The sequence below is a fragment of the Notamacropus eugenii genome, chromosome 3, assembly GCF_028372415.1.
Source record: "Notamacropus eugenii isolate mMacEug1 chromosome 3, mMacEug1.pri_v2, whole genome shotgun sequence".
Classification (NCBI taxonomy): Eukaryota; Metazoa; Chordata; class Mammalia; order Diprotodontia; family Macropodidae; genus Notamacropus; species Notamacropus eugenii.
In genome coordinates, this window is record NC_092874.1 from 209,754,135 (window position 1) to 209,782,120 (window position 27,986).

Genomic DNA, 27,986 nt, shown 5'->3' on the forward strand with positions numbered 1-27,986 from the left:
TTAAATTTTTCAGATATTTCTTTTTAATAGGTTTTTGTTTTATCTGCTGTGGGGTTTTGGGGACACTTTGAAAATAGTAAGTCTTTGAATTATAACTAGAAAAAGAATTAATAGTAAGAAGTATTTTATAGAACTTTAAATCTTTTAGGGATCTTGGAGATCCCATCTAGCCTGACCTTTTTTTTAGTCAGTGAAAAAGCTTAAGTTCAGAGAGAGGCAGTGACTTGCACAGTAAAGTCACACACAGTAAATTAGTGACAGAGTTAGGACTAGGACCCATGTCTGCCGACTCCCAGATCTTAATAAATCAATTAATTGATCATGTCTTTTTTTTTTTTTTAAATCAGGATCCATTACAATATTTCCTATTGTCTGTACCTTCAGGAGAACTCGAGATTTCAGGCCACAGGTGTCAAAGAGGAAGCGTGCAATTATCAAGGGTAAGTATTTTTTCTATTTTTTTCATACTAAAAGCATTTGATGTCAGTTTACGTTCACAAGTCTCTCACCTCCCTGCTTTGTTTTGTGAGGGGAGAGGATAGTCTGTGTATATTATTGTTTTCAGTCCTTTCCTTTTCTTTTTAGTTTTTCTCTGTTGATTTCAGGAAAAAAGTGACCATTCAGCTAACACACGAACAGCAAAAGATCCTGAACCATGAGATCAAACCTCTCCATGTGGTGAAAATTATGGCTTTTGCAGGTTAGAGAATTTGCTTTCCCATCTTCCTTTATTTTTTTCCCCAAGCCTTCCAAGTCGAGGTATGTAGACATGCATGTATTCTGTGCTTTTCTTTTGTGTAGAAGGCAGACATCTGTGTAAATGGATTTGTAATCCTCAGTACTGCACCTATTGTTGGGAGGGGGGCCAAAGAGAGGATGTCAGTATTTAAGAGTGATCTGCTATCTCTCTCCATTTCGCTTTTGGTTTCCAGTCCTAATGACTTGTAATAAGTTAGTACTGACTTGGGTCTGATTCTTCTAATGTGGTGACCTTCACAGAAATTATATAGAAGTGAATGAGCAAGTTATTTACCTTTTAATCTTGCATTTTCAGTGTCTTGTTGCCTGTCCATTTGGGAATTTGCTGTCCCCTATGCCTTGATGTCCTCCTTTCTAAACTACCTGTTAGAATCCCTGACATCTTTTAAAACTTCTCTCCAATCAGAGTTCCTTTTCAGAACCTTTCTTGTGTTTCATAGTTGTTAAGCTCTCTCCCTGCTCAAATAACTTTGTATTTATCTGTATATATGTTTTATTCCCTCAGTATAATGTAAAATATATTCAGGGTTGTGCCAGAGTCAGTTTTCAGTCAATAGTTAAATTTTCAGGGTCAGTGTTTACACCACAGACATTGGCAAAATGCTACAAGACAGGGCTTTTAATATATTGTGGTGTTGATTGTCTAGACGTAAATTTGTAAAGTTATTTCTCCAGCAGTTTGTTCAGTTTCATATTTTTCCTTTTGTGTATCTTTGTTAGGTTTATCCAAAACAGAGAGAGACATTGAAATCTTCTGTCACTGTTGTGTTTTTCTCTGTGTCTTGTGGCTCAGATAATATTTCCTTTATGAATTTGGATGCTAAGGTATTTGGAGCATATAAATTCATTACTGATATTGGCTAGTTATCTGTGATTTCTTTCAACTTAATAGTTTCCTTGTCTATCCTTTTTTATTTTTTGAATGTTTGTTTTTACTTTGTCAGATAGCAAGATTGTAACTCCTGCTTTTTTGGATTCATTCATTTGGATTCATTTGGATTGGTGCATAGTCAACTTTTTTTCCCTTCCTTTTAATTTTATTTTGTGTATGTCTTTGTTTTTTAAATGTGTTTCTTATAAGCAACAGGTTTTGTTGGGTTTTATTTTTCTTATCCAATCTGTCACTCTTTTTCATTTTATTGGACTGTTTAATCAATCCACATTTTTCCTCCATCTGTCACTAATATACTTCCCCTCCAGGGTATTGTTTTCCGTCTGCTGTAAACACATTACTGTGTTCTTTCAGTTACTTCATTCCTTTCTGGCTCTTTTCCTCTTATATCTGATTTTCTTCTTGTTTGTTACCTCTTTTCCTTTGGGGTTTTGCTTATTAGTTTCTTTTTCTCTCCTGTTTTTATCTGTTTATATAATTCTTCTTCCCTTTTAGCTCTCAAATAGATTTCCCCTTCAACTAGTCCTGTTAATTTTTTTCAATTTTTATGCCCCTTTACCAGAAGAATTTTTCTCCTCCTTATCATTTCTTTTCTTCTATTCAATACTCTCATCCTTTGATTCATGACCCCTATAATTATCTGGTCTCTCTCTATTCTCTTTACTCTTCATGGAATCAAAATTGCTAAAGTAGCAATTCTGGGTTCTCACTTCTAAACAGTATTGCCATTGCCACATAGAACTGGCCCCATGGATTCCCCTTTTCCATTATGCCTCACCTCTAGGAACAGTGCCAATTATTGCAGGTGTCAGAAAGGATAATGCCCCATGGTAGGGTTCTTCCACATCCACCTTCATCCACAACATGACTATACAGCCTAACACTGATTTCTACCCTCTCCTAGTTAATTTTTTCCTCCCATTTGCCTCAAAATCTTCTCTCTAGGTCTATGCTTTCTCACTCTCCCAAGTGTCAGTTATCCAAAGAGTTCCAGTTCCCTACTTCTGAAGTGGGAAGAGTGGACTTTTCAAGCATCAAACCAGATCACATCCAATACAAGATCCCCATTTCCATTCCTGACTATCTTTTTTTACCCATAATAGCATTACCCATAAGAGCACCATGACAAGATCTCTTTTGTTTCCTCCCCACTTTTTATTCCTTCTTTCTTCTTTCTACCTACTTTTCTGTTAGCTCTTTTCTTTCTGAGACCACAGGGATCACTTTCCTTCCACTTTCTCCTTCATGGACTCTCCCATGTTGTAATATAGTCTCACAAAAAGCATTGATTTCACCAGTAGGCAGGGTATTGCTAGGTTCTATTCATAATGCCCTATGACCATCTCTTCCCTGTTACCTTCACCAGACTTCTGCCTTCATTTATCTCCTTGCATACAGTTAAAGTTAGGCTGGTGACCTTGCACAAACCTCCCTCACTCAAAGTCATCTGCGAGTCTTGTCATCTCCCTGATGTCATGCTCCTCTTTGAAAATGAAGGACAAACACAACAACCACCTCTGTAAGGTTAGAAAGACATTTTTACTGGTCTCTCTGCTGTTACCGTATTGTTGTTGCTGTCCTTGGCTCCTGTATTTATTTAGTCCTTCTGTATTTCAAGAAGCAAATAATCTCTTCAGTTCTGGTTTTATTTTGGAGTCAGCTAGTCAATAAACATTTATTGTTTACTTATGTGCCAGACACTTGTACTAAGCACTGGGTAAGAAGGAAGACAGTCCCTGCCCTCAAGCTCCTTGCAGTGAGAGAGACAACATACAAACAAATGTATACAAAGCAAGGAGGATAAATTAATTAGTGAGGGAAGACACTGGAATTAAGATGGGTTGGGAAACGCTTTCCATTGAAAGTGGGATATTAATTGGGACTTAAAGGAAACCAGGGAGGTCAGTAGTTGGAGAGGAGAAGAATATTCCAGGCATGAGGGGAAAACACAGAAAATACCTAGAGTCAAGAGATAGAACTTTTTGCTCATGGAATAGCTAGGGGATTAGTGTCACTGGATAGAAGAGTATGTGTTAGGGAGTAAAGTGTAAGAAGGTCAGAAAGGTTTCATACAGGATTGACAGAAGATTACTATATACTCCTTGTGAGATTCCATCCTTAGTTGACTGTGTAGAATGGAGTATTGTTTGACAGCCATTGCACAGGCTCACAGACCCAAGTTGAAGATGGTTGAAACCAACACTGGAGTAGAGGGGGCAGCCACAGAAGCCAAAATGCTTCTTAAAAATATAATACCTAGGTATGGCACCCTCCTCCCTCGCCTCTGGCCCCTGCTCAGATAGACTCTGACTGCAGCTCTCATTGTACAGATTCTGTTCTCTTTAAAATCTATTCCACTGTGGAGATACCTTCAGAATTTCATACACCTTATCACCCCCAGATTTTGGGTCAAGTTGCAGGCATGAACAAAGAGTTAAAATCTCTTAATGGCAAATTGTGCTCAGAAACCCATCTTAAGTGGCCTGATGTCCTGCCCCTTGCCTTATTCCACCTACAAGTTGACCAACAAGACAAGTTGACCTATATGACAGACAAACCTTAAGTTTTTTGTCCCTAATAATTTTTCTCCCCTTTCAACAAAGTCTGTTAGTACTGCTACTCCTTCTATTAAATCAAATTATACAAACCATTCAACCTTAGGAAATATAACTACTGCATCCCTGATAAATTTAACCCCTCCATTACCTCCAAATAATAGGTTATATTGACCATTTTGTCCATTTCTAGGAAATTGAGAGGTATGACCTCACACACAGGTTCTGACACTACCACTTGTAACTGTAATTTTGCTAGTTTTGATTGGAACCTGTTGTTGAGATAAGTATGAAAACAAAGATTCCCAAACCTGCTAGAAGTGAGGTATTCCAAAACTGAACCATTAATCAGAGCATTAAGCCTGAATACTCAGTAGAATGTGAACTGAAAGGACATTTTCTAAAATTGAATAAGTACACTTTGAAAAAGAGAAGGGTGACTGTGTTCTTGAAACTACAGGTGGAAAACAGCAATCTAGGTTTTTCAAGGATCAGAGTGGGAGTTGTGAACTTGATTATTGACTGATTAATAGTTAAGAATTTTAGTAACAATTATAACCAGTTTCTAGGGTTTAGATTTGGATTTATTTTGTGTAAGCCTTGGTAGAAAAGTTCGTAATAAACTATAGAGGAGACAGTGCCCACAATTGAGATTTCACCTGCTCTGACTATAAGGGAGTGTATTGGATCACGGAGGGATCACTGATCTCTGTGATTGGTAATTGCTAGCTTTGACAATAAAATAGATTATACTCAGATTTTTGTGTTTCATTTTCTCTCAATTGTAGCTTTATCACAACACATTTTCCCTCAAACCTTTCAGTGGCTCCCCTTCTCTCCACTTTCTCAGCTGAGAGCCTTGCCTCATATTTTATAGTTAAAAATGAAAGTAATTTGCCATGAACTTTCTCTTCTCCCCTCTTCCTCATCACCTATAATTTTTTCCTCCCTTATTCACCCTCCTATTTGTTCAAGTGGTTCCATTCCATTCCATCTCCTCCAACAAATTGCCTCCCCATTCTTTCACTTATTTTCAGTCTCTCCCTCTCTACTGGCTCTTTTCCTACAAACAAGCCCATGTCTTCACTATCCTGAAAAACCCTCTCTTGATCATTCCATCCCTGCTAATTATTACTGTGGTTTTCTTCCATGCCTGGAAGGCTCTCCCTCCTTCTCTCCTGCTACTGTCTTCTCTGGCTTCCTTTAAGTTCCAGTTAAAAAAATCCCACCTCCTACAGGAATCCTTCCTCAAAGTCTCTTAATTCCAATACTTTCTCTCCGTTAATTATTTCCTATTTATCCTTGCTTTGTACGTACTTACTGGCATGTTGTCTCTCTCATTCATTTGTAAGCTCCTTAAGTGCAGGGACTATCCTTTGCTTCTTTTTGTATCCCTAGCACTTAGCACAGTGCCTGGCACATAGTAAATGCTTAATAAATGTTTATTGATTGATTAATTGGAAAGAGACTCCAGGAATGGAATGAGAAGAAAGGTGTCATGGACTGAGCTAGGTAATTACCAGAAAGACATGAAATACTGGCTCTTAGTTTACACAAAAGATCTTGCCCCAACAGATTAAGAGGTGCCTTAGGCATTAATAAAAAAAGAACATTGTACTAAAAGAGGACCTATAGTGATAGTTTGTAGTGATAAAAAAGGAGCATCTTGGAGTGTCCCCTCAACTCCTGCAGCTGTTTGAAGTCCAGTAGGAATACACTGAGAACTTGGCATTGAATTTAAGACTGAATTAGAGGCATCAGTGCCAGTCAATCACAAGAAACATTTCCAACCTTAGGTGTAACATGGAATTCACCAGCATGGCAAAAGGTAATGACAGGGATAATGGGTAAGGACTTTCAGTCCAGAAAAAAAAGGTCTTTACTATCATCTCTAGTCCCTTTCTTTCCCCTTCAAGACTTAGGGGTCTTGAAAATTTTTCTGTTCAGGAACCTTACAAACTCATCTCTTGGGAGTCTGGCAAACCCATCATTGTTTGGGAAATAAGGAATACCAAAGTTGTCTCTGTTCTGAAGACACAGATCACACTTTGTGTTTTGGCAGTCTTTTCTAAAATGCCTCCTTTTATGGTAATAAAAATATGCAAGCTCATCAGATGGAATTGAGGTTGCTTGGGTAATTGCTAAAAGGGAGGGTGCTTTCTTTTTTGTCTTTTTTGTCCTTGTCCCTACCCTCATACACATGCATACGGATTTGAGCTCGCTTACGTTTTTTCATGCCATCTTGGACAGTTCTTGTAAAAAAAGATTACAAATATCTTACTATAACTGATTAGCAAAAGCTGGATTAATTAACTGTTCTGGCATTTCTCGGGCTAAGTGGAGCTAACCCTGCATATTCCTTTGCACTTTTATGTAGTCTGTTATGAAAGCAGTTGGCAGTTTCATTATCTTTTTGGATAGTCCCTGGAACTTCATTTCTTTGGATGTGCTGCACAATTTTCTATTCCTTTCCTCAAAGAATCCCTAACTTGTGTCAGCCTAGTAAAATCGCTTGCATCATTAGGATTCCAGAGAGGATCTTATAAGGGCCAATTGGGAAGATTTCTCAATCTGTCAGGGTCATTAGCTCTCCAGGAGCCTATTGAATGCTTCTATAACAGTTGCCCTCTCTCCAGATGAAAGTATGGTGGCCATTAAATTCATAACATCCCCCAAGTGGTACTATACCTCTAAAAATGACCTGGAATTGATTGATAATAGCTTCAAGATGCTCATCAAATTTTGGGGTGTCTTCTGATGGCAAAATTAGAAGGATTTAAAGGGGTGATGATTTCTAACAATAGCTAAACTTCCATTAGTGATATTCTGAACAAGCATGTCTTGAAGGGAGAAAATGTCAGTATGCTGTTTCCTGGAGGAGTCTTAAGAAGTCAGATTCCCCATAGCAGCATTTTTAGTTAGGACCTTGAAGAGGCACTAAGCCAGTAGACCTTCCTCTACTCACAGAGAGTGAAATTTTTTGAAATAGAAGAATAAGTTGGAGGAGCAGATGGAGAAGGAAGAGAAGGAGAAGACTGATTGGAAAGAATATAGGATAGGAGAGAAAGAGGAGGGCCTTTTTTGTTACTGTGGACAAGATTTGTCACTTAGGGATGCCCAGAACAACTAAAAATTCATTTTATACAGGTTTTCAATAGCCTGTCTCAATTTTTCCAAAATACAATAATCAGAAAAGCCATTCTTAGTCCAGAACAGCTCATCAGCTGAGTCCCTAGTGATTTTAGACCAACTTTCACTTATTTTAACAGCATATGCTTTTCTCATCCCCAAATGAACTGGCAGGCCATCATGACTCCAGGATTTCAGTTACTTTTCCAGAAAGATTACTGAAGGAATACTGATTCCTGCTCCCATTGTCACCATTTAAAGGAATATTAAGTGGGAAACCAGTTGCAGATGATCACAAGTGGCCCTGGGGAGGATTAATTAGGAAAGATTGCCGTAAGTAACCCTGCAGCAGTGCTCTTATAGAATAGAACAATTGACTTGTAGGGTGTCCTCTAGTCTTAGCTATAGCCCTAATTCCCTGCTACGAGACTTGTTATCAACTACTTAAAAATGGAGTCCTCATGATCGGCAAGCTTTCCTTGTGAGGTTTTATAACTCAGGAGTTCCATTCCTCTTTGGAACACATTATATTCCCCTCCTACATTGTCTGGTGGATGCAGAATAGTCTTGTGTTAATTTGAATTTCCTTTATATTTGAAAGTCTTTTTTCCTGATTGGTTATAGAACTTGTTTTTTTTCCAGAATTGAATTATTAAGTTTGACCATTATATGTCTTGAAGTTGGCAACCTATGGATTTTCTCATGGAAAGAATCTGTGAATTCTTTCAATTGAAATTTCCTTTTTTTCTGTTTAGAAGTTCTAGGCAGTTCTCTTATTTCCTGCTTTTTTTTTGTCCTATTGTGTTCTTCTGGGAGACCTGTGATGTTAGATTGTTTCTGTGCAGCTTATCTTTAAGATCAGTATGTTTTGCTTTCATGAGACTATTGATGAGGCTATTTTCTTTTAATGTTGTTATTTTTTTGCTTCTTTGAGATTACCTTTTACTTCAGTATATTTGCATTCCATATATTTGCATATATTGTTCTCTGTTTTGTTTCTTTGGTAAGATTTGTTATTGCTGATTCCAGGTTTTCTATTCTGCCCTTATTTTTGCTGTGAAGGCTTTAAATTCTGCTCTCATAATTCTCTTCTCTCTTTTGAACCACTCAGAAAGTGTGTTGTGATTTCATGTTCTCTTCAAATTCCACAGTTGTCTGCCTCGAGTGTAGAATAATTTTTCTTTGGTTTTTAAAATTCATAGGTACTTGAATTCATTTTCTAAATCTAGAGACTTTATTCATCTATTGTTAATGTTTTCTTTGTTGATTTAAGTTCTTTGAATAATTTCAGTCTTTTTTTCTCCTCTGATTTTAACCTGATTCAGGCACACTTTATGACTGTCTCCTCTGAGGGTGGTTTTCTTGGGAGCTGGATCTCTAAAGTATCTCAGCCTTCTACCATTCTGGTCAATTCCTGGTTCACCAACCAGGTGAAACACATGAATTTGGGTTGGTTAAAACTGTCCCCAGCTGGATTTTGAACTCTTCAGGCTTAGTGCAGTCTTCTTGCACAGACTCTCACATACGTGCAGTGTCTTGATCTGGCGTCCTGCCACAATCCTTCTTTAGCTTAATTCTCTGGCCTAACATCAGCAGTTCAGGGAGCTGCTGTGACAGTGTTTTGGGTTATCTCCCCCCAACACAGGCAGAGGTAGTTCAGAGCTCTGCAATGCTGCTGCACTTAATGTGTGCCATAGCACTGGGAGATGAGGGAGCAGTGCTAAGTGAGCTCTGGATCAGTGAGTATCAGTTCATGTTTTTTTGTGTGGGTTTTTTTTTTTTAATTTTCTTTTGGATTCTGGATGACCTAGGCCATGGAGATTGTTGAAGTTGTTTTATCTTTGTCACATAATTTCTGTTTTGAAGAAGTTTGAGAGGTCATAGAGATCTGAGAAAATGCCTTTCATCTTGTTGCATACTGGGAAAGTTTTTAATAATGCAGATTAAGCTTAAAAATGTGTTGGCATTTTTAGAGAGTTTGTTATTAAAACATTTACCAGCATACTCTTGGCTTCATGAGAACAGAGACTTTTTCATTTTTTGTCTTTGTATCTCTAGTGCCTCCTAGATAGTAGGCACTTAATAAATTCTTGTTGACTGATTTACTTGAAGATAATAGCCTCCTGATAAGTATTTGTTGAATTGAATATATAACAACATCCTTATTTTACAAATAAGGTAAGTGATCCGTATAGTTGAATTAACTTGCCAAGGCTATTTAGGTAGAAAGTCAGAGAACAAAGGTCCTCTGACTCCAAATCCAGTCATCTTTCTACTCTACCAAGGTGTTGTGTTTTGAAAAGGTTCAAAATTACTAACTTTCAGTCAGCTGTCTGGTCTTAATTTCATTATCTGTGATTAGTGGGCAATTAGCATCTCTAAGGTACCTAAGGGGCTAATATTTTCTGAGTCTATGAAAAGTTTTTTTTGATAGAGAACTTTCAGATTAATTGAAAGTGTTTTACAAAGAAAGATGTTTTTGACCATATCTAGCATAGTACTTTGTATATTGTGGATACTCAAATAACTATTAATTTGAATTGCTAAGTGTAATTAGTAGTACAGTGAGCTATTTTTTTTTTTGCAGTATTGTTAGTCCCTTTTCCCCGCACAGCCAGAAGTATGCAAACTTTTCTCTTGATTTCTAGGCACTGGAAAGACCTCAACTCTAGTCAAATATGCTGAGAAGTGGTCTGACAGAAAATTTCTCTATGTGGCATTCAACAAAAGTGTTGCAAAGCAGGCTGAACACGTGTTCCCAAGCAATGTTACCTGCAAAACTTTTCACTCTATGGCCTTCAGAGACAAAGGGAGACTGTATGTATTGTCACTACCATCATTATTGTTGCAAATTGTTACTACCTTGCATGGGTGTGGTGTGTACATATTCTTTGTACATATAACATATACGAACATTATACATAAAACATAATTTATGTGATATGTATGTGACATTTGTGATAATTTGTGAGTATGGTAGTAAGTGGAAGATTTGACATCACTGTCTTTATTTACAAATAGAAAATAGAAGATGAGAGATTCAGTGACTAGCCATCTTAATCCTCTTGCATTTTTTAATACCAACAACAAAGTTTACTCACATTTTCTCACAGTGCAAGGACATAAACCATACCATTTTCCTTCTGCTTGTTCACTGCCTGGATATACCCTTCAGTGAAATATAGTGACACCAGAATCTAATAAGGTCTATGAAGACACGTGTCTTCAATATTTTACATTACTATGAACCTGACAGTGGACTTCATGTTTCTTACTTGAGGATCAACTTCTCTAAGTTTAGGGATGTTTGTTCATCAACGGATTTTTTTTTAATGTCATAGTTGCTTTAGAAGAGTAAAGTATTGTTAACTTATATCAGGAGAAAAGAAATTGACTTTGATTAAATCACAGATGCTTGAAGAATTGGTTGATATAATTCTTTATAGTATAAGTATATCCTCATTTGACCATGACAACATTATGATGAAGACGGGTTAGGAATTATTATGGTCTTTTGATTCTTAGCCCAATATTCTGTTATTCATATACATACATATATGCACACATATTGCAGTTTACTGTTTATTATGTAACTTTGAATATTCATTACAGGTACCAGATAGAGAAGAAACTAAATCCTTTCAAGCTCACACCTTTCATGGTCAACTCTGTCCTTTCAGAAGGGAAAGCAGGGTTCATAAGGGCCAAATTAGTATGCAAGACCTTAGAAAACTACTTTGCCTCTGCTGATGAAGATTTGAACATTGAACATGTGCCCATATGGTGGAAGAACAGTCAGGGACAGAAGGTCCTGGTAAATCACAATGAAAAGCAGGTAAGTGTTTAAACTGAACAGGATGATCTTAAAGATTTAGATTTGAAGAGAGTGTAAGTTGACATGATGCACTCTCAGTGTTTCTGTTTTACATTTCTCCTTGTCACCCTCTTTTTATTTATTTGTTTGTTTGTCTATCTATTTATTTATTTCCTGAGGGTTCCTAAGTTTACTGCAAAAATAGCAACACCAAATATTAAATAGCACCTCTTGGTGTTTTAAAGTTCATCCCAGTTGTGTGCTAGGTAATTTGTAGATTAAACATAATGGCAAAGTCTAGAAGTTCCAGCATTTCTTTGATATGAGTCTGTTTCAGTGATCTCCTGATTCAGAACTTCAGAGTAAGACCTCAAGGTATCTTTCTTTCCCTTTATTCTTCCTTCAGTTGCCTGAAGACAGCTCTAATAGTGCAGAGCCTCTCTATATCCATTTCATCAGACAAATAGCATATCTCTTGATCCTTCCTCAGAACTTTTTGCTATGGATGGGAGAGTTTCCTAACATATAGACTTGTTCATATAGCAGTTGTTCCTCGTGTGGGTATAATACTTTAAAAAATAAGTTGTATTGCTGTATTTGTTTTCCTACCTCTCTCTTTCTCTCCCAGGAAACAGTCCTATATAACAAATAGTATTAAAAAAACAAGAAAAAGAAGAGGAAAAAACTCAGCACACAAAATCAGTACAAATATGTGTTGTGTGTAACACTTGTAGGTCTCTTTTCTACAAAGGGATAAAGTGGGAATGTCTCCTCAGATCTCTCTGTCTCTCAGAGGCAATTGGGGTTAAGTGATGTGACCAAAGTCACACAGCTTGCAAGAGTCTGAGGGAAGATTTGAACTCAAGTATTCCTGACTCCAAAGCTGCTGCTCCATCCAGTGTGCTGCGTAGCTACCCGTTCAGAGCTCTTCTTTCAAATACACTTGTTTTTTACAATTTTGCAACATTAACTTTTGATGTCTATGTGTGTTTCCATTTACATTGTTGTAGTTACTGAGGATATTTTTTTTGGCTCTGCTTTACGGTGCATTGGTTCATATAAATCTTTCTATACTTCTCTCTATTCATCACATTCATTATTTCTTTTAAGACCATAATATTCCATTATGTACATGTACCACAGATTGTTTGGCCATTTTCCAGTCTATGGGTGTCTATTTTGTTTCCTATTCTTTATTATTACAAAATGTGCTTCTCTAAATATTTTGTAGCAAATGGGAACTTATCAGTGGCCTTGAGCCAGTAAAAGGAAATCTCTAATTCAAAGCTATGAACATTAAGTCACTTTATTTGCATAATTCCAAATTGCTTTCCAAAATGGTTGCACAAATTCACAGCTCTCCCAGCAGGGTCCCTGTGTAGCTATCTTTCCATAATCACTCAAACAGTGACTATTGCCCTCTATCAAAGTCATCTTTGTCAATATATAGGATATGAGATGAAACCCCGGAGTGTTTTGATTGACATTTCTCCTGTTATTAATGATTCAGAGCATTCTTTCATGTGTTTGTTAATAGTTTGTAAATTGTTCTTTTCAGAATTGTTTATTTGTATCCTTTGACCTGCACTTGGCCTTATCTTTTTTACCTCTTATTTGTTTATTTATCTTGGATAACTTCTTATCAGAGAGATTTAATAACAAGGATTTTTTTTTTTCCATTTGACTACTTCCCCTATCCTAGATGCATTAAATATTTCAGTTTCATGAAATCACGTTATCTGTTTTATCTTTTGTAATTGCCTCTGTCCCTTCTTTGCCTAAATTTTCATTGTCCTCTAAGAAGTATATGACTTGCTTCTCTTCAAATTTTTCTATAATATGGTCTTTAATATTAAACGTATCCATTTAGAATATGTTGTGGAATGTGATGTAAGGTGTTGGTCATAGACTAATTTCTGTCAGACTGCTTTATAGTTTTCCCAGCAATTTTTAATCAAATAAAGAGGTCTTTCCTAAATAATTGTGTATTTTCCAGTTTATTGAACACTGGTTTATTAAGTTTCATTGTTCCTGATTCTTCCTAATCTTGTCTCTTCCATTGATATATCTATTTTTTAACCAACGTCAGATGATTCTTCTGATTGCCGCTTTATAACATAGTTTGAAATGTGGAAGTGCTAGTTCCCCTTCATCCCTATTTCTTTTCACAATTTCTCTTGATATTCCAGATCTTGTATTTTTCTGAACAAATTTTATTTCGTCAGGTTGTATAAAAAATTCCTTTGTTAATTTGATTGGTATAACATTAAAAGTATAGATTAACTTTAGTAGTATTGTCATGAACCCAGCGTGACCACTGACTGTTGCTCCAGCCTTTTTTCTTTTAAAAAAGGACTATAATTGAATCTATAAAATGATTTATGTACTTTGATAGACTGACTCCAGATATTTCATGCACTTTGTAGCTATTTAGCATAAGATTCCCCTTTTCTATTATTGTCTCTTGGGTTTTATTATTATTATGTAGATATGCTGTTGATGTTTGAATTTTTATTTTGTAGCCCTGTTCTAGTCTATTCCCATTGCATATGATGCTTGTTTTTAGTTACATGCTTTTAATGATATTTTTTAAAATGGTCTCTCTGCCTATATTGTGTAGAATTTTTAGCATAAATGTGTTTTGTACTTTAGAATGCAATACTTTCTGATAATAACCCAGTCATGGTCTTGGTCTGGATGTGACCCAAGTTGTCCCTGAGTGAGGGTTCAAGGAACTCTTAATTTATTCTTTTCAAAGCACTTTCCTAGATAGCATTTTACTTTTATCCTCATAGTGACAATAAGCAGAGCTTATTGTCTTTATTTTACAAATTAGAAAATTGTGGCATAGAAAAGTTAAGTGATTTGCCCAAAGTCTGCTGATGAGTATCCTTTTCCAAGCTGCAGAGGCGTTCTTTATCTTAGGATTTTTGGTTTATTTCTCTCCTGCTGCAATCAGCTGAGGGATCTTCCCTCTCTTCCCCCCCTCTTTCTCTCCAACACCCTCCCCTCTTCCCCCCCCCCCCCCCCCCCCCCCCCCCCCGCTGATATTCACATTGGGAACTTTGGCACTTATTTAGATTTAGTGTCTAAGGTTCCCTCTAGGCTTTCTGACTAGCAAATGCCTACGTCTTGCTCTTGAATCCCTGTGATTCATAATTACCACTTACCTACATGAAAACACTTTTCCCTTACTTCTTTCTTCCCATATTCTTATATGGAAGTTCAATTTCTTTTTCTGAGATGGGGTTATCTAAGTATTTTACTTCCTCTTCTGTTAATCTGAACACTTTATATTTTTGTAAATATTCATCCATTTCAATTGAGGAATGGCTGAACAAGTTGTGGTATATGAATGTAATGGAATACTATTGTACTGTAAGAAATGACAAACAGTTGGACTTTAGAAAAACCTGAAAAGACTTATATGAACTGATGATGAGTGAAATGAGCAGAACCAGGAGAACATTATACGCAGAAAAACCACAGTGTGCGAGGACTGTTTCTAATAGTCTAAGCCCTTCACAGCAATGCAGGAACCTAAAACATTCCCAAATGACTCTTGAAGCAAAATATCATCCACATCCAGAGAAAGAACTATGGAATTGGAATGTACAATGAAGCAGACTATTTTTTCTTGTGTTATGTTTTGTTTTGTTTTTTCTCATGGTTTCTCCCATTTGTTTTAATTCTTCTGTGCAAAATGACTAATGTGAAAATGTGTTTAATAAGAATGAATGTGTAGAAGTCATATAAGATTGTAAGCCATCTTGGGGAGGGGAGGGGAGAGGGAAGGGAAGAAAATTTAAGACTTACGGAGGAGATTGTTGAAAATTGAAAACAAATTAAATAAAATAATAAAATATTAGCAAGATTACAGCAACTTATGTCAAGAATATTACACTTTGATCAGGTAGGATTTATACCAGAAATGCAGGCCTGGTTCAGTATTAGGAAAACTATCGGCACAACTGATCATATCAATAACAAAACTAACAGAAACCATATGATTATCTCAATAGATGCAGAAAAAGCTTTTGGCGAAATACAACACCCATTCCTATTGAAAACACTGGAGACCATAGAAATAAATGGAGCCTTCCTTAAAATAATAAGTAGTAACTACCTAAAACCAGCAGCAAGCATTATATGTAATGGGGATAAGCTAGATGTATTTCCATTAAGATCGGGAGTGAAACTAGGATATTACTGTTACTCAGTATGGAACTAGAAATGTTAACTTTAGCAATAAGAGAAGAAAAAGAAATAGAAGGAATTAGAACAGCCAAAGAAGAAAAAGTTACTGCTCTTTGCAGACAATATGATGATATACTAAGAGAATCCTAGAGAATCAAGTAAAAAAAGTACTTGAAATAATAAACAACTTTAGTAAAGTCACAGGATACAAAATAAACCTACATAAATCATCTGCATTTCTGTTTATTACTAACAAAGCCTAACAACGAGAGAGAGAGAAATCCCATTTAAAGTTACTGTAGACGCTGTAAAATATTTGGGATTCTGCTTACTAAAACAAACCCAGGGACTATATGAACACAATTACAAAACACTTTTTTTTAATATTTATAATTTATTTTTCAGTTCTCAACATTCACTTCCACAAGAATTTGAATTCAAAATTTTCTCTCCATCTCCCCTCCCCCTGCCGCAGGACAGCATGCACCCCATCCATCTCTTCCTCCTGTCTGTCCTCCCTTCTATTACTCCCTCCTTCCATCCCCCTTCCCTTCTATTTTCCTATAGGATAAAATAGATTTCTATACCTCATTGCCTGTACATCTTATAAAACAATTTTTAACATTCATTATTAAAACTTTGAGTTTCATATTTACTCCCTTCCTCCCTCCTCACCTATCCTCGTTGAGAAAACAAGCAATTCAATAGAGGTCATACATGTGTAGCCTTGCAAAATGCTTCCATAATAGCTATATTGCTAAAGACTAACCACATTTCCCTCTGTCTTATCCTCCTCTCTATTTATTCTGTTCTCTCCCTTGACCTGTCCTGTCATGGTAGTGTTTACTTCTGATTATCTCTTTCCCCAGTTTGCTGTCCCTTCTACTATCTTCCCTCTCCTATCCTCTTCCACCCATCTTCTTGCAGAGTAAAATAGTTTTTCATATGCAATTGAGTGTATGTTATTCCCTCCTTAAGGCAAATCCCATGAGAGTAAGGCTCACTTATTCCTTTTCATCTCCCCCCCTTCCCCGCCATTGTAAAAGCTCTTCTTGCCTCTTTTATGTGAGATGATTTGCTACATTCTGTCTCTCCCTTTCTTTTACTCCTAGTACATTCCACCCAACAGTAAATTTTATTTTTTGGGTATTCTCCTTTCATATTCAGCTCATCCTGTGCCATCTGTTTGTGTGTGTATGTGTATATATATATATGTATATATATATATATATATACATATTATATATATACACACATACACACATGTACATATACATACTTACACATATATAAGATACACAAAAATATATACCTATAAGCATATATATGTATGTATTTTTTTCTCCTCTAACTACCCTAATACTGAAAAAGATCTTTTGAGATAACATCTCATCTTTCCATGTAAACATTTCAGCTTCAATGAGTTCCTTAAAGCTTCTCTTTCCTGTTTATCTTTTCATGTTTCTCTTGGTTCTTGTATTTGAAAATCAAATTTTTATTCAGCTCTGGTCTTTTCAATAAGAATGCTTGGAAATGCTCTTTTTCCTTGAAATTCCATTTTTTTCTCTTGAAAACGTATTGTTTTGCTCAGTAGGTGATTCTTGGTTTTAATCCTATCTCCTTTGACTTCTGAAATATCATATTCCAAGCCATTTGATCCCTTAGTGTAGAAGCTGCTAAATTATGTGTTATCCTGATTGTATTTCCACAGTACTTGAGTTGTTTCTTTCTGACTGCTTGTAATATTTTCTCCTTGACCTGGGAACTTTAGAATTTGTCTACAATATTCCTAGGAGTTTTCCTTTGGGGATCTCTTTCAGGAGGTGATTGGTGAATTCTTTCCATTTCTATTTTACCTTCTGGTTATAGAATATCAGGACAGTTTTTCTTGATAATTTCTTGAAAGATGATGTCTAGGCTCTTTTTTTGATCATGGTTTTCAGGCAGACCAATAATTTTTCAAGTTATCTCCTGGATCTATTTTTTAGGTTGTTTGTCCAATGAGATATTTCACATTGCTTTCTATTTTTTCATTCTTTTGATTTTGTTTTATAATTTCTTGGTTTCTTATAAAGTCATTAGCTTCCATCTGCTCCATTCTAATTTTTAAAGAACTATTTTCTTCAGTGAGCTTTTGAACCTCCTTTTCCATTTGACCAATTCTGCTTTTTAAAGCATTCTTCTCATTGGCTTTTTGAACCTCTTCTGCCATTTTTGAAGGTGTTATTTTCTTCACTATCCTTTTGGGTCTCCTTTAGCAAACTGTTGACTCACTTTTCATGGTTTTCTTGTATGGCTCTCAATTCTCTTTCCAATTTTTTCTCCACCTCTCTTACTTGATTTTCAAAATCCTTTTTGAGCTCTTCCATGGCCTGAGACCATTGCATATTTTTTTTTTTTTGGAAGCCTTGACCTTGCTGTCTTCCTCTGATTGTATGCTTTGCTGTTCTTCATCTGAAAGGATGACAATGAAAATACCTTTTCACTAAGAAAGTAACCTTCTATAGTCTTATTTTTTTTTCCTCTTGGGCATTTTCCTAGCCAGTTACTTAACTCTTGAGTCCTTTGTCAAGTAGAGGGTATACTACGCTAGACTTCAGGGATTTTGTGCAGCTATTCTCTGAGATATCTCTAGGGACCTATAAGTTCTCAGTTCCTCCAAGGTGGCACAATCAAGGAATTAATCCTTGCTTGACCTGTGTGCTTTGGTCCTTGAGCAACCACAAATATTCTTTTCTGCCCTGGAACTGCAAGTAGGATTCCCTCTTCACAGCCGTCACCAGCTCTGTGCTCCTGCTCCTCTTCAGCCCAGGACTGCTACTCAAGACTGAGACCTAGATCAGCCCCTTGATTCCCCCAGGGTCTTTAGGTCAAGGGCTCCAAAAGTAGAGGCTGCTGCCACAGTGCCTGCCACCACCCTGGGGTTAACTGGGACCAGACCTCGCTTCCTTCTCACCCAGGTGAAAGGGCTGTCTCATAGACCTTTGAAACTGTCTTTAGCATTTGTGGTTTGAGAAATCTGGGAAATACAGCAGCTGCCCATGATTCTGCACCCTGAAGCCTTCTCCAGTCCTGTCCGTGCTTCATAGCCCATGCTGGGCTACACTCCACTTGGAACCTGGTGTGATAGACCTTTTCTGTCTATCTTCCAGGCTATTTTGGGCTGGAAATCTGTTTCATTCTGTCATTTTGTGGCTTCTGCTGCTTTAGAATTTGTTTGGAGTCTTTTTTTACAGGTATTTTAAGGGCTGTGAGGTGGGCTACAGCAGGTCCGTCCTTCTATTCTGCCATCTTGGCTCTGCCTACAAAATGCTTTTCACACAAATAAAGTCAGATCTAAATAATTGGAAAAACGTCAGTTGCGTAGGCCAAGCTAATAAAAATGACATTTCTACCTAAATTAATTTACTTATTCAGTGCCATACGAATCAAAATACCAAAAAAATACTTATAAAGTCAGAAAAAATATCAGAATTCATCTGGAAGAACAAAAGTTTCAGAATGTCAAGGGAATTAATGAAAAGAAATGCTGGAGAAAGTGATCCAGCCATACCAGATCTTAAATTGTATTATAAAGCAGCAATCAACAAAACCACTTGGTGCTAGCTAAGAAATAGAGGAGTACATTAGTGGAATAGGTTAGGTACACAAGACAAAGTAGTCAATGACTCTAGCAGTCTACTCTTTGATAAACCCAAGGACCCCAGCTTCTGGGATAAGAACTCATGTTTGACAAAAACTGCTGGAAAAACTGGAAAATAGTGTGGCAGAAATGGGGCATAGACCAACACCTGACACCATATACCAGAATAAAGTCCAAATAGGCACACAATCTGAGTATAGAGACTGATGCTATAAACAAATTAGGGGAGTGAAGTATAGTTTATTTTTCAGTTTTATGGAGAATGGAGGAATTTATGACCAACGTTATGAAACGCAAAACAGATAACTGATTATATTAAATTGAAAAATTTTTGCACAAAGGGAAGCCGAAAACTAGGAAAGAAGTTTTATAACTAGTGTCTGTGATAGAGGCCTGATATCTAAAATATGTAGAGAACTGAGTCAAATTTAGAAGAATATGAGTCATTCCCCAGTTGACAAATGGTCAAAGGATATGAAGAAGCAGTTTTCAGAGGAAGAAATTAAAGCTATCTAAATTCATATGAAAAAATGCTCTAAGTCACTATTGATTAGAGAGGTGTAAATCAAAACAACTCCGAGGTAGCACATCATACCTGTCAGATTGGGTAACATGACAAAACAGGAAAATAACAAATGTTGGAGAAGATGTGGGAGAGTTAGAACACTCATTGGTGGAGCTATGAGCTGATTCAGCCATTTCTGGAGAGCAATTTGGATATGCCCAACGGGCTACAATACCCTTTGACCCAGCAATACTGCTTTTAGGGCTACGTCCCAAAGAGATGATGAGTTTGGAATGTGTATGGGTTGTCCAGCAGACGTAGCTAGGAAGGACTTGATCTCTGGTAAATATGAGAAATCTAAAATTGAGAGTAATCTACAAAGAGATTACATAATTGAAACTATGGGAACTGACAAAGTCAATTATGAGGGTTTAAGTTTCTAGTACTAGGTGAGTGTTCATATCGAAGGATCTCCATTCTGGATTTCTCAATAGGAAAGAAGCAAATTTTCTAACCTTTTTGAAAAACCATCTATTATCATGGTGGTGTATGGTAAGTTTTGCAGGATAATTTCTCTTCCTCTTCGGTACATTATATTCCAACCATTGTCTTTGGCTTTTAGTAAAATCCAAATGAATGATTCTTTATAATACAGGTTGCTTTCTCCTTGCTACTTCCTAAGTCTTTTTGATTTGAAACTCTAGAAATTGTTACTATATTTAGTTAAATTTAGGGTTCTCCTCTTTCAGCCTCCTATGAATTATATTATGGGAGAAATATCTCCTCTTTGAATGCTGGTGGCACATTACTGCTGCTGAAATAAATCTACCACAATGCAGAAATTATAGGTTTTATTATGCTTTAGCACAGATTCAGAATTTAAAAAAAAAATAGCCCCAAGCTAAGATTAGGATTTTTAAGAAGCTTTTTATAGACAAAATTACATCAAAATGAGAGGAATTCTTTTTTACATATTGCAATCTCATATATTCTTTTAGATTATCAAAATTTAAAAAGATATAATTCTGTGCTTCCTTAAATTTCATTAATGTTGAACAAACTCAGTTAAATCATAATCTCATATATCCCCTAATTAAACAGAATGTAGGTAAAGGTAAAGGTGTGGATATAGATTAAATTCCATTTAGAGGATTCACATTGAGCAGATTGAGAGGGGAGACTTACGCTTTTATGTTCCTTCCTCAAATAAGGTAAATCAAATTACTTAGTGAAGTCTTGACTCTTTTTTTTCTTCTTATACAAGTAATGTTTGAGTCCTTACGTAAATTTCTACATCCCATAGAACAGGTTTCAGCCAGCTCAGTAACCTCTTAAGTAGGAGAAACAGCCGTGACCCTCCCCAAATAATGAAAATTCATAAAAGAAAGTCAAAGATGAAAAATTTTTATCACAATTGTATTGATTTGCAATTTACTTTCTATTTTTAGTACTTATGAACAGTTTCTTATAAGATTTTCTGGAACATGGTATTGGTCTCTGATTCTTCACATTTTGAGAGGAAGCCAGTAATTCCCAGATTGTTTGACCAAGTTCTATGATCTACCTCTATTGGTTTGCTTTTCAGTTATGTAAAAGTTTTCAATTTTAGTATTTTCTTGAGTTTGTTCTTCATGTGTTCTTTAATCTGCTTTTTTGTTTTTGTTATGCCTGTTCCATTTTGTTATTCAGAGTACTGATTCTTTGAGATTTTTCAACATTCTTTCTATAAGTTCTGATTTTTTTTGTTTTAGCATTCTTGTTTTTTATTTTTATGAATGTCATAAGAGAATCTTTTAGAGTACCACCATTTCCTTAAAGTAGCAAGTCACACAATTAGCTAGAGCTTGCAGAATTTATCCGACAACAAACTTTAGTTCAAATAATTAAATTGTTAGTGATAAGAGAATTTCTGGCTCAGTTTTATTACCTTAATTTATTTAAGATGAACATATCAAATAAGTAACTCCAGGATCAGTGGTTCAGGTTATACTGCATATTCCAGCTTTATCTCTAGTGTTTGTGTTTTACTTGATGTAATTCTTCCCCCTTCTTCTGTCTGTTTTTTGATATGTAAATCTTTACCTTCCCTTCTGGCCCTCTAAAATGCCACTGTATCTGTCCTACCTATGTAACTAAGATCTATATAAAGTTGCTGAAATGATGCTGAGTCTATCTCTTTTTTGTGTACCATGAGTCCATGCTTTGAGCATATAATAAACTGGTTTCTACATGTTTATAATTTTGATTGGCAATATTGTCTATCAGTGAATCCTTGGACAAATTTTATATTGCAGTTTTATTTTCCTTTATATGCAGTGTAAATATTCTAGCCTCTCTAGAGATTCCTGTGGTAGGAGACAGTTTATTAAATGCTTACTGTGTGCTGAGCTCTGAGGATGTAAGTCCTGCCCTCATGGAGCCTACATTCTTTTTTTCTTTTTTCACCAAAAACATTTAATATGAAGGTATTATCAAATATTTAACTTGAAGCCCTTGTCATATAGAACCATGTAGTAAGAACATGCATAAGTGAAGCCATCTTTAAATAAGTTTCTTTTATCTTCCCTTGTCTTAAGTTTCTGCCTTTTGCTGGGGCCTGGGAAACTAGCTTTCAACAGAACTTTACAGGGAACAGAATCATAACAATGTGCCACCACCTTATTTCCTACAGGTGGATTTTTCCAACATGGTGCTTGTTTGGATGAAAAAAGGACTTAAATTATGCAGTTACTAGATTTTCACTTTTGGACATGGCATGGATTGCCTGGTAGTAGTGTATCACATTTCAATTTTGGCTCCTGTAGTAATAGGCACTGTCCTAATAACTTCTGAGAATGTAGAGCTTTATAATTAACTACACCTTTCACAATTTACTGAACACTTGAACAGAAGTATAGCTAGAGAAACATTGGCCTGGAACATGAGACATGTATTCTAGCTCTGAATCTGCCAGTAAGACACTAGGTTGCCTTGGCCAACTGCCTTTTCCTTTTTCTGGGCTTACTTCCCTCATCTGTCAAATGAAAGGGTAGAAGACAGAATATATTAACTTGTATCACAAAGACAATGTGACATAAGGGGTCTGCCATATGGTCAGTAGGTTCTTTCAGTGGACATTTCTTGGCTCTAGTGATCTACAGTTGTTTCTCTTATTCTGAGCTCAGGTACTCTAATGACTCTAAGGTCCCTTCTAACCTGAACATTTTGGTCCCCTTCAACTCTATCATTCTATGTTTCTCTGTCTTCTCACGTTGGATTCCCCCTCTAAGGTAGACAGGGAAGATTGTCATTTTTGCTGTAATTTGATGCCTGAAATTGCTTGTTGTCATAAAAGTGAGAGGGAAGTAAATACCTATTATAATACATATGCTTCTGAAAATTTTTACTTGAGGAGCCTCCACCTCCCACTCGCTCATAAAACAATCCCAGTCACAATCCCCATTTCTCTCCTCCAGGAGCTTATATTCTAATGGGGAAGACCACATTCAGAAGGGAATAGACAAAAGGAGGGTGGGACAGGAAATGAAGGAACCCATAAAGGAGCTTGGGATGAAGTCAGAGCCCTCAAATGGAAGGTCCAGGAGGAACTTGCCATTTGGAGAAGAAGGTTGGACTTTGCAAAAGGATATTCCAAATTAAAACAAGTAGAAGGATTAGAAGACAGTTCTTGGGTGAGTGTTGAGGGAAGTTCAGAATGAATCAGTAGGAACAGGTATGTGGTTTTGACGTCTGGAAAGTCATGAACAGAACTGGGATGAGAGTGAAGATGTAACCATTCTTCTACCCTTTAGAAGTACTTTTGTTCTAACCTTATTTTTTTCCTTCACTGTATTGGGGCCCCTTGTTCTAATTCATTTCTTTGAGATTTCTGTTAATTCTCTTACAAGGTTTTTCCTGTTAGGTTTTGTTGTGGGAAGAATATTTTCCCGATTGAATTCATGTGATGAACTGCTATGGAATAAATCTATCACAGTGTAAAAGTTTGGAGGTAAAAACCTAGGTTTTATTATGCTTATGCACAGGTTCAGGAGGTAGAAAAATAACCCTGAATAAAGATTGAAGTTTCTGACAAAGCTATAAGAAAAAAATTACACCAGAGAGATTTTTTTTTAACATATAACAATCTTTAAAAGATCACATAGGCTCAGTCAAACATATTTGTTATCTCGCTACCTTCAATTAATGTTGAACAGACTAAATTAGAACAAAATGGTAAATGGACTAAAGTTACAAATTTAAACACTGTTTTAAAATCCTGCCTAGAAAATTATATGGCTACATTTTAAAGTCAGAATGGGCTAATTAAGAGTAGGAGATTTACATGTCACAAAGGTAACCAAAGGTTCAGAGCCAGGAGAATCCTTTCCACAAAGTTAGCTAAATCCCCGTGGGAGGGCTTAAAATTTTTTTAGATGCTTTATTTGCTTTTTCCTCTCTTTTGGTTTCTTATCTCAGAAATGTCAAAAATCGTCCCTTGATCATATCATTCCATGAGTGAGGTTTTAGCGAGATGAAGTTAATACTAACATGAGACAGCCAGATATCCAGGAGAAATGACGTAATAAATTGAATAAAAGGAAATGCAAAATTCTCATAATGTTCTTTCCCTTTGTTTTGGTCACTCTTTTTGTTTTTTAATTGTATTTATTTTTAGTGTTCTACAATCACTACCATAAAACTTAGATTTTTTTTTCTTCCTACCTACCCCACGCCTCCCCCCTCCCTCCCTGAGAGGGCATACAATTCTATATAGGATATACACATACATTCCTATTAAATACATTTTCACTATAGTTATGCTGTGTAGAAGAACTAAAATGAATGGGAGAAATCATATAACAAACCAAAACATAATACACACACACACACACACACACACACACACACACACACACACACACACGCACACAAAATCTGCTACATTCTGTGATTGACTTCCATAGTTCTTTATCTGGATGTGGAAGGCATTTTGCTTTAGAAGACCATGGGGAATTTTTTTTTTTTAAGTCCTTGCATTGCTATGAAGCTCCAAGTTTACCAGAAAAAGCTCTCACGCACTGTGGTTGCTGTGCACAAAGTTCTCCTGGTTCTGCTGCTTTCACTCAGCATCAGATCATATAAGTCCTTCCAGGCCTCCCTGAAGTCTTATTCTTTATCATTTCTTATGGCACAATAGTACTCCATTACATTCATATACCATAATTTATTCAGCCATTCCCCGATTGATGGGCATCCCCTTGATTTCCAGTTTTTGGCAACTACAAATAGTGCTGTTATAAATATTTTTGTGTGTGTGGGACCCTTTCCCATTTTTACGATGTCTTGGGGATACAGTCCTAGAAGCAGTATTGCTGGGTCAAAGGGTATGCATATTTTTGTATCCCTTTGGGCATATTTCCAAATTGCTCTCCAGAATGGTTGGATGAGCTCACAACTCCACCAACAATGAATTAGTGTTCCAACTCTCCCACATCCTCTTCAACATTTATCATTTTCCTGTTCTGTCATGTTTGCTAATCTGATAGGTGTGATGTGGTACCTCAGAGTTGTTTTGATTTGCATCTCTCTGATCAAAGGTGATTTAGAACATTTTTTCATATGATTATAGACATCTTTAATTTCTTCATTTGAAAATTGTCTGTTTGTATCCTTTGACCATTTATCAGTTGGGGAAGTCACTCTTTTATTTGATGCATTTGTTGTTGTTTTGAAATGGTATAGGAGAACCAGACTTAGTTGTGGTTTCATATCCATTTTATCTAGATATCTCTGTAACATCTACGTTTTTCCCTTTCTCTCCAGTCACACTATTAACACCCTAGTTCAGAACCTCAGCACTTTTCACCCAGACTGTCTCTTAATTTCCTCCCTGCTTACAGATTTTTCTAATCTATCTTTTACAAAATTGCCAAATTAATCTTCTTGAGGCATTGGACTATGTCATTCACCTCTTCATAAACCTTCAGTACTTTCCAATTACCTGTAAGATAAAATAATCCCTATCCCTTTTTAGCCTTATTTCATATTTCTTCTTTGAAGCAATCCAGCTTTCTGCCAAACTAGATTGTTTCCTGAACTTGATGTGACATCTCCTACTTTTATGTTCTTGCATGCCATCCCTCATATTTTCACTGACTTTCAGAATGATTGTCTTCCTTTAGGCATTAGCTTAGGTGCAACTCCTTACTTGAAGCCTGCTGTAATTCTTTTTGTTGACTTTGCTTCCTTAGATTTTTCTAGAGCAATTTGGAGCTCTTCTCACTACCCTCTGAATAAAACATAAGCTCCTTTAATTTATTGACTGTTCATTTTTTAAACCTTTGTATCTTCAGTTTCTAGCACAGTGTCTTATACCTAGAATCAAATTAGTTGCTGTGTATAAAGTGCTTGCAAACCGTAAAATTTTACCCAGCCGTCCCAAAAGTCTTGAGTTGCACTACCTAATTGCTCGCTATTTCTTTTTATCATTATTGTTAGTATTACCACCTAGGATATACTTAAGAAGTGTTTGAATATTTAATAAATGAATGGTGAGATTAAGCCTTTAAATTTTTTATGTGTATTATTCCATCTTCCAAGAGCTATATTTGCAGACCATTTGATGACTTGGAACTGTCATGAATTGTCTTCCTGGCTCTTGAAACTTTAGAATCATAGATTAAAAGCAGGGATTCTTAACTTTTTTTGTTATTGTAGATATCCTTGGCAAATTAGTGAAGCCTTTGGAACCTTTCTTAGAACAATATTTTAATATATAAAATAAGATATATAAGGTTACAAATGAAACTAATTATGTTGGAATTCAGTAAAATATTTTTAAAAAACAGATTCCTGGATCCCACCTTAAGAAGCTCTGATTTAAAGCATGAAGAGATCTTAGACCTCATTTTATAATTGAATAAATAGAGGCCTAGAGCTTAAATGACTTGCCAGAGTGACTTTCATTTTCTTTTTTTTCTTACATTCTAGTCTTACTACTCTTGACTCCTCCTAGACTCTGAGGATGCAGAGGATAGACAAGTCTAACCAGAACTGGATATTTTCCCAATCAAAATTATAGTTTGGTTTGGAAGAAACTGTTCTAGACTGTGCCCATAGCCTAAATTTTGAAACTTGATTTACATAATTACAGAATCTTCTGTTTTTTATTGTCTTTGATAATATGTACTTTGCTTTCTAGAATGGTGTATATGAAGCAGCCAAACTTTGGGAGAACATGAAAAAGTTGGAAGAATGCAGAGAAGAGGCATATCATATGACTCATGATGGTATGGGAAGTCTTAACATAAGTCTTATGGAATGTACCTTGTTTTCTCTGTAGATTTGAACCGTAACCTCTTGTCTCTTTTAGGTTATTTGAAACTTTGGCAACTCAGCAAACCTTCTTTTGGTGCTTATGATGCTGTCTTTGTGGATGAGGCCCAGGACTGTACTCCAGGTGATACATACAGGGAAACAAATCTAAAATAAGTAGAAATTATGTGCTCTCTCTCTCTCCCTCTCCCTCCTTCTCCCTCTCTCGCTCCTTATATATGTGTGTGTATTTATATATACACATGTTTGTACATGTACAATTGCTGTAAATACATATCTACATGTATGTATGTGTGTATATACACACACATGTATACATATATGAATAAAAGTGTGTGACAATATAGTTAATGGTCATTATTCTCTCTCTGACACTGACAACAAATGTACAGTCCTGGAAAATTCTTTTAAACTTTTTTAGGCCTTGGTTTCTTCATCTGTAAAATGGGCATAATATGTAGTGGCATGCTGAACTTGAGAGAGTTGACACTTAGCTTTGAATCCTGGCTCTTACCTTTTTTAACCATGTGTAAGTTTCACTGACTCTGAGCCTCAATTTACTTTTTCTATAAAATGGTACTTGCTTCATAACATTGTTCTGAGAAAAGTTTTTTGTAGACCTAAAAGAGCCATATAAATGTGAATTATTATCTGTGCTTAAAAAGTAAGCAACGATATAAATTGTCCCAAAACCATTTGTATCCTACTTTGAAGTATATCATGTAAAGATAAATATACTTACCTTCTTATGTTTTGCTTCAGTTAGCATTATGAAAATATGTCTGCCTTCCCCAAGAACCAGTTAGCTGATGGCACAGGGTCACTAATCTTAGGATGAAAATTTTATCACAGATAATACCCATGTGGGTAATGTGAATGTACAATGTGCATGTATATATGAATATAGTTCTCTGAGGGATCTTTTTGGTTTTCAATTGGCATAAAACTGGCAGAATGCATTGATTGTTTTCGATACCTGTGCTTAGTAAATGTTTGTATCACTGCAGATTGTCAGCACATAGAGAGAACAGTTTATAATTGTAAAAGAAATGTTACTGATAAACTAATGAATGCTAATAGTGTTTTTGGTTTGATTCATTTGCTTAGTCTTTAAGAGAAAAGAAGAACAAGGGAAGACATTTATAATGCTCTGACTGGATGTTACAAGATTTAGTTTC

General features: G+C 36.1%; 1 protein-coding gene across 2 annotated transcripts in view; it reads left to right on the forward strand.

The window, feature by feature from the left end:
- Positions 1-27,986, forward strand: part of FBH1 (F-box DNA helicase 1) — an 86,405-nt gene that overhangs the window by 36,443 nt on the left and 21,976 nt on the right. For both annotated transcript variants that reach the window (XM_072654230.1, XM_072654231.1), the window contains exons 7-12: positions 348-440; positions 606-700; positions 9,984-10,152; positions 10,948-11,170; positions 26,675-26,762; positions 26,846-26,932. In XM_072654230.1, coding sequence (XP_072510331.1) covers positions 348-440; positions 606-700; positions 9,984-10,152; positions 10,948-11,170; positions 26,675-26,762; positions 26,846-26,932 — 755 coding nt within the window. The remainder of the gene's footprint in view (positions 1-347; positions 441-605; positions 701-9,983; positions 10,153-10,947; positions 11,171-26,674; positions 26,763-26,845; positions 26,933-27,986) is intronic.